The sequence below is a fragment of the Phascolarctos cinereus genome, unplaced genomic scaffold, assembly GCF_003287225.1.
Source record: "Phascolarctos cinereus isolate Bilbo 61053 unplaced genomic scaffold, phaCin_HiC Scaffold_9;HRSCAF=440, whole genome shotgun sequence".
Taxonomy (NCBI): Eukaryota; Metazoa; Chordata; class Mammalia; order Diprotodontia; family Phascolarctidae; genus Phascolarctos; species Phascolarctos cinereus.
The window spans coordinates 96,715,129-96,727,786 of record NW_027556402.1 but is presented as its reverse complement, the minus strand read 5'-3'; the positions used below and the strand labels follow the sequence as shown (position 1 = coordinate 96,727,786).

Sequence of the window (12,658 nt, the reverse complement as noted above, 5' to 3'; positions counted from 1 at the left end):
GGGACACAGTGAAAGGGATCACAAAGGATGACTACTTGACTTGTACCAATAATATGAGAATGCCAAAAAGATGGTTATCAGGTCTATGGAGGATTTTTAGAACCTTAAGAATCTCAGGATAAAAAGGCATGGCTGAATTACAGTTTACACCAATGGTAGGAATATCCATAGCAGTGAAATCATAGATCTTTAGAAGAATTAGAGTATGACCTATCACCCAGAACTAAAGCCTTGGGTTTACACAAACTGGGTTCAAATCTTGGGAGAAGAGGAAAGATGTATTAATTCTCACAAGTCATTCTCTCCAGCTCATTTTCCTACCAAACATCAGAACTTGGACAATTTTGTACCTACCCAGAAATCATTTGAGAGAGGGAGGGATAGGGGATAGTGATAATCTTGGTATTGTTTTTGTCATCATCCCTCTTTGAATCATTCCCCAGCCCCAAAGGATCTCCACAAAGGCAAGAAGAGTCAAGTTTCTCCCAAGCTATTACTTAGACCTTCTCTGAGAAAATATTTTCAATATCACAACAAAGTCCTCACTCATCTTTTAGTCTTATTAAACTTTCCCAGGATCTTCCTAGTCACACCTTGTATAGAAATATAAATAAGCATAGACATTCGGGTCCTTTACAATTGACAAGGCACTTTCATCACAACAACCTGGTAGTATATATAGTGAAGTGTTAGGGTAAGTCTGACTTCAACATCAACCTGTGCCAAATATGCCGTTTCCTCTTAATGTAAATATGCACATGGAAATCATAAGATCATGGTTTTAGAAGGAGAAGGGACTTCAGAGCTCAATTCAACCACTGCCATTTCACAGGTAAGGAAATTATGGCCCATTAAGTGATTTGCCTGATATCATTCAGGTAATAGGTAAAGGAATCAAGTTCGGAATTGAGGTACTCCACCTCTAAATCTAGTGTTAGTTCCTTTGTAGAAAAAAAAGTGACAAAGTAACCGTACATTTGTAAGGTTAATCATGAAGGCGCTACTAGCACTTCTTGACAGTTATCAAAATTGTAAGTGTAAAATTTAATGAGAAAGTAACCAGGTTCTAGGGAACATGTCATGTAAAGCCAATCTTTTCCTCATAACGGCAGACATCACAAAGAACCAGAGGCTTTAAGATCCAGACTAACATCAGGGTGAAAAGTGGCAGGACTGGTACTGGAATTTCTTAGCCTTCATTACCATAAAATTATAGAGTTGAAAGAGACCTTAGAAGTCACATAGTCCAATTTCTTCCCTACTACATAAAGATTTTTTTCCAACAACCAGAACTGTCCAACAATGGGATAGACTACTTATCAATATAGTATGCTTCCTTTCCCAGGGGTATTTAACAAGAGGCTGAAGGGAAGTGAGAGGTGAGAAGGGAAGAATTAAAGATAATCCCAAAGAGTGCACAGGAATACTACAGACAAAAAAAAAAAAAGAACAGGATTGGGAGAAAGGTAATAACCTCATTTTGGGTCATGTTGTGTTTGAGGTACCAATGGAACATACAGGTGAAGATGTTCTGTAGTCAGTTAGACATATAGTTCTGGAGCTCAGAAAAGTCCAGAATGGAGATAAAGATTTGGAAGTCATATGCATGAAAATAGAGTTTATAGCAGTAGGAATGAATGAGATTATCAAGGAAATAGATGATGACTACTACAATTTAACTATGACTACTACTAGAACTACAGCTACCAAAAAAAAATAGCCAACATTTATGTAGTGATTTCAGGTTTGGAAAGCACTTTACGTTATCTTTTTTGATATTGACAGGTTAAGTGACTTGCCCAGGGTCACACAGAGCTAAATAAGGCAGGAAAATTTAGGTATTCCCAACTCCAAGTCTGGTGCACCATGCCACCTAGCTGTATAAAGCCAAGGACTGACCCTTGAGTGACACAATATATGAGTAATTGGCAAAGTAGACAAAGAGTCATTAGGGAGATAACCAAGAATTCCAAATCACCAAAAGCAATAAAGGTGAAAGTATGCAGTAGGTAAGGGTTTTTGCATGCAAGGTAGCATGCAAATCACTTTGAGAGATAGAATGGATGGATGGATGGATGGATGGATGGATGGATGGATGGATGGATGGATGGATGGATGGAGTGCCAGGCACTATGCTAAACTTTGGGCGTACATTAAGGCAAAGAACATCTAGTCCCTGCATTCAAGGAGCTTATATTCTAATGGAGGAAGTCAACACAAAATAGTGTTGGGAATGGGGGAGTGTAAAGACAGAAATGGAACTCACCTGGGAACATAGAAAGGAGACTTCAATGACTGGTAACAGCTGTATCCTCATAAGATAAGCTTTGCCTGTCAGAACATCGAGAGAACCAGGAGTGGAGACCTAGTTTCTGGTGGGGCTGAAATAATTGGAGTATGAAGCCATAGTGGGAACTTCAGGAAGCCACTGATGGTGTGGTCCCCAACTAGATAAGGTTAGAAGCTTACCTACTGGAGCCATTAGTTGCCCCTATCAGACAATGGGCTTGTACGGAGGGGATGACTGCTGGAGCAGTTCCTGAAAGAAGCAAGAGGAAATAGAAGAAAAGGTATAAAATACAGGGATTAATTAGTCTTAATTCTAGCATTAGCTTGTCTTCAATCTGAAGAAACATGTACATGAAAGTTTGTCATGTGGAAGAGGTATTAGATTGACTTGTGCTGAGCCTCAGAAGGCAGAACTAGTAGTAGTTGGAAGTAAAAAGATGCAGATTTAGCAGTGATAGAAATATTCCTACCACAGGCACCTATCTCATGGAAGAGATCCAGCACAGAATACGAGTCAAAAAGAAATGCCCTATAGAGAATTAAGTCCTTCCAGTGCTTGTGTTTGTGAATGGTTGTGCAACCTGCATCAAGCCCTGGGACATAAGAGACTCCAAAATGAGATCCATAAATCTCTCAAAGAAGTTTAACCTACCTATCCACAAAAGAAAAGCTGAGCATATTAAAAATGCCAAACTCTGATATGAAGTGCCCAAACTCCCATATGAAGTCAGGTAGACAACCTATAAAGTTCATCCATGAGTATGCATATCTGGGCCAGGCCCTGCGATGGAAAATGAATTGAACCCATAATTCAAAAAAAGAAGGGGAGTGGGCTGGATTGCATTTGAGAAACTGCCAAGTTATTTTAATGAACTCAGCCTTCTCCTTGAAACAGAGGTTCATCTTGTTAGCACCAATATCCTTTTGGTGGTTATACCCATCTGTGAGTTAATGGAACAATACAGATTCTAAGGACCTAATAGAGCAATGGAGGAAAGGTGCATTATGAATATAAACAGGTTGAAAGATGTTACAAATTAGGAACTAGGAGTGAAATGTAACTTAAAGGATGTCATCAAAGATGTATGTAACTAGAAAAATAGATGGTCCAGTCATGTAGCGAGGTAGGGGGACCACTAGTCCATGGCAAGTTTCATTGGCATATACATAATGTCAAGGGAATTTGAAGAGGTCCTAGAGAACTTTGGGTAGAGTCCTTCAGCAAACTTACAGAAGACATAGTCAAGAGATACACAAGATAGGGTTTTGATGTATGTCATTTTTCAGAATACCTGTATCAGTGAGCTCACTGATCCATTTGACATACTGAAATATACAGGAAAGAATTGTATCAAAGTGTTGTAGGCTACCTCAGGAGGGTAGTGGCTTTCACCTCACCAGAAATCTTCAAGCAAAGATTGGATGACCACTTAACATTAAAAGGATTCTTTTTGTTATATGGGTAGAATCACATGACCACTGGTGTCCCAATATGGAAATTCTTTGATTCTGTGAAGTTACAGACCATAAGTTTGTAATAGAATGTCCAACCATCCTTACCTTCCTTCTTAAAATGTGGTGACAAGAAATAGAATTCTCTGGATGTAACTGTTATCAGTATAGCAACTAGAAACTGTTTCTAATATGCAGCCTGGTGTTGATTTAGCCTTTTTACCAGCTTTATCAATCAAATAATCATTAAGTACCTGCTTTGTGCCAGGCACTGTGCGGAGTGCTAGGGATACAAAAGAAAAACAGTATTTGCCATCAAGAAGCTTACCTTTAACGGAAGACATAAAATAAATATCCATATACAATCTGCATGCAAGATACATAGAACAGACAGAAAGCACCTTATAGGGAAGGCCTCTTGCAGAAGGATGCATTTGAGCGGAATCTTGAAAGAAGCCAGGGGTTGAATTTAAGAAGAGGCAATGAGGAGGGAAAATATTCCAGGCCTGGAGAATGGCCAGGGCAAAGGCAGGGAAGATTGTAGATAGAGCACTGTGCACAAGGAACAGCAAGTATGCCAGTGTAGCTAAACTGCAAAGTGCATGGAAAAGAGTAATGTTGTAGAAGGAGTGGAGAGATAGGAAAGGGACAAGTTGTAAAAAGCCTCAAGTGCCAAATGAAGGAATTAATCATTGGTCCTAAAAGTAGTATAGAGGCAATGCATTTTATAAAGTGAGGGGAGAGGGCAGGGTTGACAGGGTCAGACCTGCACTTTAGGAATATCACTTTGGCAACTATGTAGAAGAAGGATTAGCATGGAGAGAGAGCCAAGACAAGAAAAATCCGTTAGAAGGCTGTTCCAAGGGTCCAGGTGAAAGGTAATGAGTTACTGAATTAGGTTGGTGGCTGTCTTAAGTGATTAGGAGGTGATTCTTTGCTTCCCCTCGTTTGTTTTATTTTCTGATTGTTCTTGAAGCTTTCTTAACATTTATTTAAGTAAACCAATCTTCTTATCCAGCAGATGAAAACAACTTGGAAAAGAGGGGAAAGCATTGAAAAGGAGTCTTATCAACTCAGTTCAGTCATTTACATTCAAAGTCAGATGAAGAATGTCAAAACTCCCCTTCAATTCAGTAGATAAGATGCTTGGACAATTTGTGAGAGGACAACAGAAGTGTTGAGAAAGTCCTTTTGGTTCAGTGATTAATAACTAAGCAGTTATATTCAGAAAAGATAGCTTCTTTTCTTCTATTTCCCTGGTCTTAACAAAAACAAACAAAAAAAACATGCATGGGAAAAACAACATGACATTGTCTTTATTAGATAAAGCCTAAATACTTCTGAATCAGGAATCTCACTGAGCTGCATGTTCTCAGGAAAGCTGCATTTCAGCTTGTTTTCCAAACCAAAGAATGTTTTAACCAAGGAATACCAAATACTTCATCAACAGAAGGCATGGGTTTTAGATCCTCTAGTTCTAGATACCCTAGCATCAGAAATAATTCCAGTGAAGGTATAAACAAAAAATCAAAAAAAAAAGTGCATTCAAACAAAGCATTTCAGAGTAAGAAAGATCTGTAAAATTCTCTTACAAATTTTGTTTGTAAATAGTGGGCTCATTCTTTTGTGCTATAAGGCAATTGACTTCTTTTCCTGCCAGGGTCATCGGGGTAACCCTAAGAATTTATGGTATTCTAGCATTATCATTCACAAGTCCCTCATCTGATATGCTCTCCAATACCAACCAGTTAACATACTCCCCCCAATATTAATCAACTAGTTGATATAGATTACCTCTTACAAAGAGATATTTACTGAGAAAGTATAACAGATAGAAGTTAGAAAAAAAAATTCCTTCCAAACAGAGGGGGCTCAAATCAAAAGGCACTGAAACGTGTATAGGGAATAAGTAGGACCAAGATTACATTGAGACTTCAGGCCCTAGAGGTCCTTTTTGCCCTTGGAGGAGTCTCCACCAAGTTCTTTTTTGCGTATGGCCTAACCAATGGAGGAATTGCTCCCTCAATCAACTATACTAGCTCTTTGTGAGAGTATCTTGGTTCCCTGGTTGATTCACTACTGGGATGGGTGAAACCAGTCTTTCCCTCATGTGTGGTTCTGCCTACCAGACTCAGCTACCATTACCAGTAGCTCCAGTAGACTTTTCTTGCTTCCTTCCTTGTTGAAGCCCCTGATGGCTCTCTTTACCTTTCAAAGCCCCCAAGGTCATAGCCTAATCCATTTTGTGTTTTGATAGTCATTCACCTAAGACCAGGGAAGAATACACAAAACAGAATGAGGGTTATGTACTCAGGGACAGACACATGGCAACTCAGCTGGGAGATTAAGCAGCCAAAGATGGAAGCACTTGAAAGCCAGTAAGCAAGAGAAGCTCAAAAATGTCTGCAAAGGGCAGTGTGTGTGTTGGGGGAGGGGGGGCAGCAGGGAGGAGTGTATCAAAACCAGGCAGGGAATACTGTAGATACTCTAAGGACTCTGCACTCATTGGCCATTATACATTTTTAACTTCTCATAATGCTTTCTAGCAACTCTTAACAAGTAAGGCAAAGTCAAACACCCTCAGCTATCTGTCACCAGGGGAATAAATTTCAAATCACTCAAGCTGAGCTCTAACTGGTACTCCTACAGAATCCAGCAATTTATGGGCTCAGTTTACATCTAAGATGACTGGCACTAATTCAGTTGATTAGAAGTCAGGCTTTCCCACAGCATTTGTTCCCAGGAGACAAAGATCTTTCACAAAATCTCTCTAGTGGGCACTAATATCCACTGGAGAGTAGAATTGAATGAGATTTCTGTTGGTTCTGGTGACTAAAGGAGTCAATAATTCTTTCAAGGCTGCCTTGATGGAGGGAGAGGCACTTTTATTTTCTGTTCCCTCATCTTCTCCCACTCCTGCTGGAGGTAGAACACCTCTAGTCACCTGCTTTATTGCTACAGTACAACTCTAGCTGCCATGGTTGGGGACAGTGACAAGGGGAGGGCTTGGGCCTCAAGTTTAGGCTACACAGAAGGCTACTGCAGCAGCCACATAAGTTTGTTGGCCCTTCTTACTTGGTATAGGGTTAAGGACATTCTGAGAGTTATTGTAGTGAAAGAAATTAAAAGAATATTAAAGTTTATACTGTACCACAAGGACCTGGGGTAGCCCATATTGCAGATATTGCATATCTATTTATTTAAATAGATATGAATTAGAATACCTCATTTCACATCTCCAAGGAACACTACAATTTCCTCCTTTGTGGGAAATAGGAGAGCTGTGACTGAATGGTTCTTTAAGAGGGATACTGGGATTAGGGTTGTATCTATCTATTGTATATCAGATATTTGTAGTCTAGAGGTAAATGTTCTTTTAGGGTGATTAATTATGGCAGAATTATTGATCAGAGTACAGTGTCCATCTGAAAAGAGGGAATGGAGGTACAGTTCAAGTGCAAAACCTGGAAGCATGTACTGGGTGAGCACAGCACCTGTGCACACGGGGAATAGTAGAACCTAGTCTGCTGCTCCAAAGATTGGGGATTTAGGAAGTGGTTTATGTGGTTTTACAACAAAAAGAGGCAGGAGAATAGAAGGAATACAGAGCACCTGGAACCAGGATGCTTGTGCAAACTCTGTCCATTTGAGGCCAGTATGAATCATTTCTAGCCAGCCCTATGGTTGCTGGCACAGTAGAGGTGTTCCAGGTTCACCCAGGGGACACCTCAAAGGATCACTGGTGTGTCAAACTCAAGAAACACACATTTTGCCTCCTGATTGGCTGATTTTGATTCATAGGTTATTTCAGCCTCTCTTGGATAATAAGGAAGCTCAAGCAAATCAAGGTGATTAGTAAACTCATTATTCATTCCATTTCTACAAGGGCTCAGGATAAATGCCATTTTCTCTTGTCTCTCTACATGGGAAGTAACCTGTTCCTGAGATCCTGATCCTTAATATCCCCAAGAAAGCAGCAATGAGACCAGCCTAGACCTTCCCTCCAGAAGTGCACAAAGCCAGCTCTAACATCAAGTCTGAAGTCAGGAAGTAGCTGAAAGAAGGAACAAACAATTCCATCACAAAATGCTGTTATAGTGACAGGGATACTCAAGACACAAAGCTAGAAGAAGAGAATGGCTTAAAAACACCTACAAGCAAAGCAAAAAACAACTACCACCACCACCACAAACCCACAGCTCAGGTACAAATTCAGTTAGAATTCCTAGAACAGATGAAGCAAGAGGGATTTTCCCCCAAGTTTATATATAATATATGTGTGTATGTATATATGTATGCATATATGTACATGTATATGAATGAAATAAGAATGCTAAAGGGAGAAAATGGAAAATTGGAGCTAAGGAAGAAAGAATTGGAAAAGGAATTAACAGCTTGGCAGAAGAGGTAAAAAAAAAAAAACAACCTTGCCCCAGCAACAAACTCCCTGAAAATTAGAATGGACCAAATAGAAGCCAATAACTCTATGAGACAACAAGAAACATTAAAACAAAAGATTGAAAAAAAAATAGAAGAAACTGCAAGATATTACATAGCAAAAACAACTGACCTGGAAAGCAATAAGGAGAAAGAAATTAAGAAACAGTACCTGAAAGCCGTGAACAACAACAACAACAATAAAGAATGTAGACATCATATTTCAAGAAATCTTAAAAGAATGTAGATATCTTGTTTCAAGAAATCTTAAAAGCTACCCAGATCTCTTAGAACCATAGGGCAAAGTGGAAACAAAGAATCCACCAGTCACTTCCTGAAACCCCAAAATGAAAACTCTCAAGAATGTTGTTGCCAAAATCCAGAGCTTCAAGATCAAAGAAAAATTACTGGAAGGAGAGCGAAAGAAATAAATCAAGTACTGAGAAGCCATAATCAGAATCACACAAAATTTAGCAGCCTGCATTGTAAAGGACTAAAGAGTTCAGAGTACTATATTCTAAAAGACAAAGGATATAAAAAACATACCTAGCAAAAATGAATATAATCCTGCTGGGGACAGGGGTATGGATCTTTAATGTGATTGAGGATTTCTAAGCATTTCTGATGAAAAGACTAGAGCTGTGTAGAAACCTTGAAGTTCAAACACAAGAGTTAAGAGAAGCCTAAAAAGGTAAATAGTAATAAAAAGGAATAATCAATCAGTAGACATTTGCTAAGTGTCTATTATGTTCCAAGCACTGTGCTAAGCATGGGTGATACAAAAAGGGGCAAAAGACAGTCTCTGCCCTCAAGAGGCTTACAATTTAATTAATGGGGAAGATACAAATGTATACAAACAAGCTATATACAGGATAAATATGAAATAATTAACAGAGGTAAGGTACTAGAATTAAGAAAGGTTGGGGAAGACTTCCTGTAAAAGATGAAATTTTAATTGGGACTTAAAGGAAGCCATAGAAGTCAGTAGGCAGAGGTGAGGAGGGAAAGCATTCCAGGCTTGGAGGACAGCCAGATAAAATGCCCAGAGCCAAGAGTATACTTACATTCTAATATTGGGAGATGATACATGTGTCCCCTCTGAACCCTACCATCATCATCATCATCACTGGTCGCAGGGGGAATCTAATTAGAGGGTCTGAGAGTGGGTTTAATGATGTCTTGATGATTTTAAAAGAAGAAGAGAAAAGGAAGGGAAGAGGAAAACCCTTGGTGCTGGGGAGGGAAAAGATTATCTTACATTATCAGAGTGCTCAAGTAGAAATTGTGTGTGTATGTGTGTGTGTGTGTGTGTATGAAACAAACTACAACCTAGGAGGATGGATAGTGAAGAAGGGGTTAAAAGGAAGAAAGAAGGTTAGAACCTGCCTTTGGGATATGGTCAAGAGGAAGAGAAGAGGGACAGAACGACAGAAGCAATTAAGTCAAGCATAGATGAGGAAACTTTTCAATGCCCCCCTTTCTTTGTAAAGGAGATAAGAATGGGGCAAAAAAGAAAAAATATAAATATAGGATGGAGGGAAATACACAATAATCATTCCTGCAAATATAAAAGGGATAAATTCATCCATAAAATGGAAGAGAAAAGCAGAATTGATTAGAAAGGAGAATCCAAAGATATATTTTTAAAGTGAGAAACATACTTAAAGCATAAAGGGTTAAAATATTGGACCAGAGCAAAACCTGTTATGCTTCAGTTGAGCTCAACAAAGCTGGTGTAGATCATGATCTCAGACAAAGCAACAGCAGAAATGAACTTGATTAAAAGAGATAAAAAGGGAAACTATATAATGATAAACAATGAATCAATATCAACACAACATACTGGCATATCTTCTAAAATTCTTACAAGAAAAGTTAATTGTTTTACAAGAAGAAATAGGACAACTATAATAGTTGGGGATTTCAAGATGCCCCATTCAGACCTATACAAATCTAACAACCAAAAATAGCTAAGACAATGAATAGAACTTTTAGAAAAGCTCTCTGGTGATTACTGAGTGGGAATGGAAAAGTATATACATATTTGTCAACATTTTGTAGCACCATTCTAAAAAGTGACCATGAATTGGGGCATTAAAACCTCACATATGCAAAAAAGCAAAAGTATTAAATAAATGGAACAAAAATTATATTCAGCAAAGAGCCATTAAAAATAATTAAAAGTTAAGCTAGAAGTAACATAATCCTTTAAAAATTTGTGGGTCAGAGAAAAAGAGATTTTCATCAAAGAAAATGACAACACTGAGATAGCACACCAAAATTTTTTGGATGTAGCCAAAATAGTGCTTATGACAAAATGTACGTCTCTAAACACTTTCACCAATCAAAGAAAGAAAAAACAGATTAATGAACTGGGCATGCAACTAAAAAACTAGGAAACTAATGATCTAAAAACCCCGATTATACTAAAGTTTGCAGATTGCTTTCCATATAATATTATTATCCCCATTTCACAGATGAAGGAAATTGGGGATGACAAAGGTTGTATGTGCAGTTGTTGTATGTGTGTTGTATGTGTGTATTGTATGTGTTAGAGGTGGGATCTGAGCCCAGATCTTGCTGACTATCCAGAAGTCTAATCACAATGCAATTCTGCTACTCCAGGAACTAATAACAAATTCTCAATCATATGTGTTGTCCAGTAACCTAAATTTATCTTTATGACATGGTTAACACCTAACACCATAAAGTTAATTCAATAAAATGCAACTTCAAATTCTGTACAAATATTTAATACTGTTCATTATTAAAATATATTAAACCAGTATGGATAATATACTAATATTCAATTAATATTAATACTGGTTAATATTAATACTGGTTTAGTATGGATGTTAAACAAAATGGATAATCAAAATATTTCCCATTATTTCTGATGATTTGTCATTTTCATGTCTTTCCTCTATATCAGGTTGTCCACTCAGAAATATGAGAATACAGTGTCGGAGAAAGATGAATGACCTTTTATTATTAGAAGTCATAGTACAGCATACAAGGATAGTATAGGACAAGAAGTTATAGTAGTTTTTCTCCCCATTCCCCACCAGCTATGCTACCTTTGGACTTCTTTGGAACTCTTCAACGTGCCTTCCTTTCCCAGGAAACCCCTCATTGGGAAATCTCACTGTACTGTAAGACTGAATCTTGTTGGTACTCACATCTCATCCATCCCCTCTGCCCCTCTGATTGGACTCCTACACTGGAGTGCAAGGCCAAGGGCTCCAGGACCTCTATTTAAAGAGGGAACTTTTCAGCTTCCTTTTGGATGTTGTTTTATAATCTAATAGATTGTAAACTCCTTGAGGGCATGGACTGTCTTTGTTTGTATTTGTGTTTGTATCTCCAGCATTTAGCACAATGTCTGGTGCTTAAGAAATGTTTATTGACTGAATGACTATAAAAATGGAAATGTGCAGTTTCCTTCTGCTCCAATATGAAGACTATCCTCTCAGTACTGAGCAATACATGCATGAAAAGATAGCAAAATAGATAGATCAGCTATGAAATCTTAACCAAATTTATTTTTGTCAATGAAAAATGTTTTTTATCTTACAGAGACTTTGAAGGCAACCATATCCACAATTTAAGAAACATGACTTTCATTTCCTGCAGTACTGTAACAGTTTTGTAAGTATTGTAATCAAAATGAATTTTATTGGCTAAAAAAAAAAAAAAGCTAAGGTAAACAAATGCATGATAATTATTGATGGAGTTACCCCTGGTTAAAACTTCTTTGAAACAGAGAATGAGTGAAAATGGTCAAGTTTAAGCTCTGTACAACCAAAGAAGCATAATATGAAGTAGTCATCAAAATAATACTATAACATCTTAGGGTACTGTCAAGTCTGATTTTCCTGTGTCACTAGAGTATCTGTGACCGGAAAGGCTTCCCTGTAGGATAAAGTTTATTTGTAATCCATATGAGCATCCAAGTGGGCCATCCATGGTGGGCCTTCCTTAAGATTGAAAAGTTTCTTACCTACTTCTCTGTCCCAGAAAACATAGGATTCTTGTGGCCCAATAGTTCTCCTTTTACTGCTTTTACTCTACTCTATATACTCTAATACATTCATACCAGTCACACTCTGAGGATTTTAGTCCTACTTTTGTTACCTAGTGACAATAAGACACATAAAAAGCTTGATGGAGAAGGTGAAACTTAGCATACAAGCTCCTTTAAGTTAGTCACGCAAAGCATGTATCTATCAGATTTATCTTACCAGAAATCAGTCAGCTAGCCTAAAAGATATTGGATTAATTCCACATTTCTATTTTATGTCTTTGAATGTGCTCCTTACTTAATTCCTTTATTTGTCAGAGATCACTTAAATATGTTTCCTCCGGGCATATGCTTGAGTTTTCTTAGTCCAGTGATACTGAGAGTTTTGGAAAAAGGAGATGAAAGAGGATTGGATTTATTACCTGATAAAGGGGGAAAAGTACAAATTTATAAGCTAGT

At 37.9% G+C, this 12,658-nt stretch overlaps 1 protein-coding gene across 1 annotated transcript in view; it reads left to right on the top strand.

Annotated features, from left to right (window-relative positions):
- Positions 1-12,658, top strand: part of RXFP1 (relaxin family peptide receptor 1) — a 170,385-nt gene that overhangs the window by 136,056 nt on the left and 21,671 nt on the right. Inside the window, exon 10 of the mRNA XM_020994086.2 lies at positions 11,755-11,826. Within this exon, the coding sequence (XP_020849745.1) occupies positions 11,755-11,826 (72 nt within the window). The remainder of the gene's footprint in view (positions 1-11,754; positions 11,827-12,658) is intronic.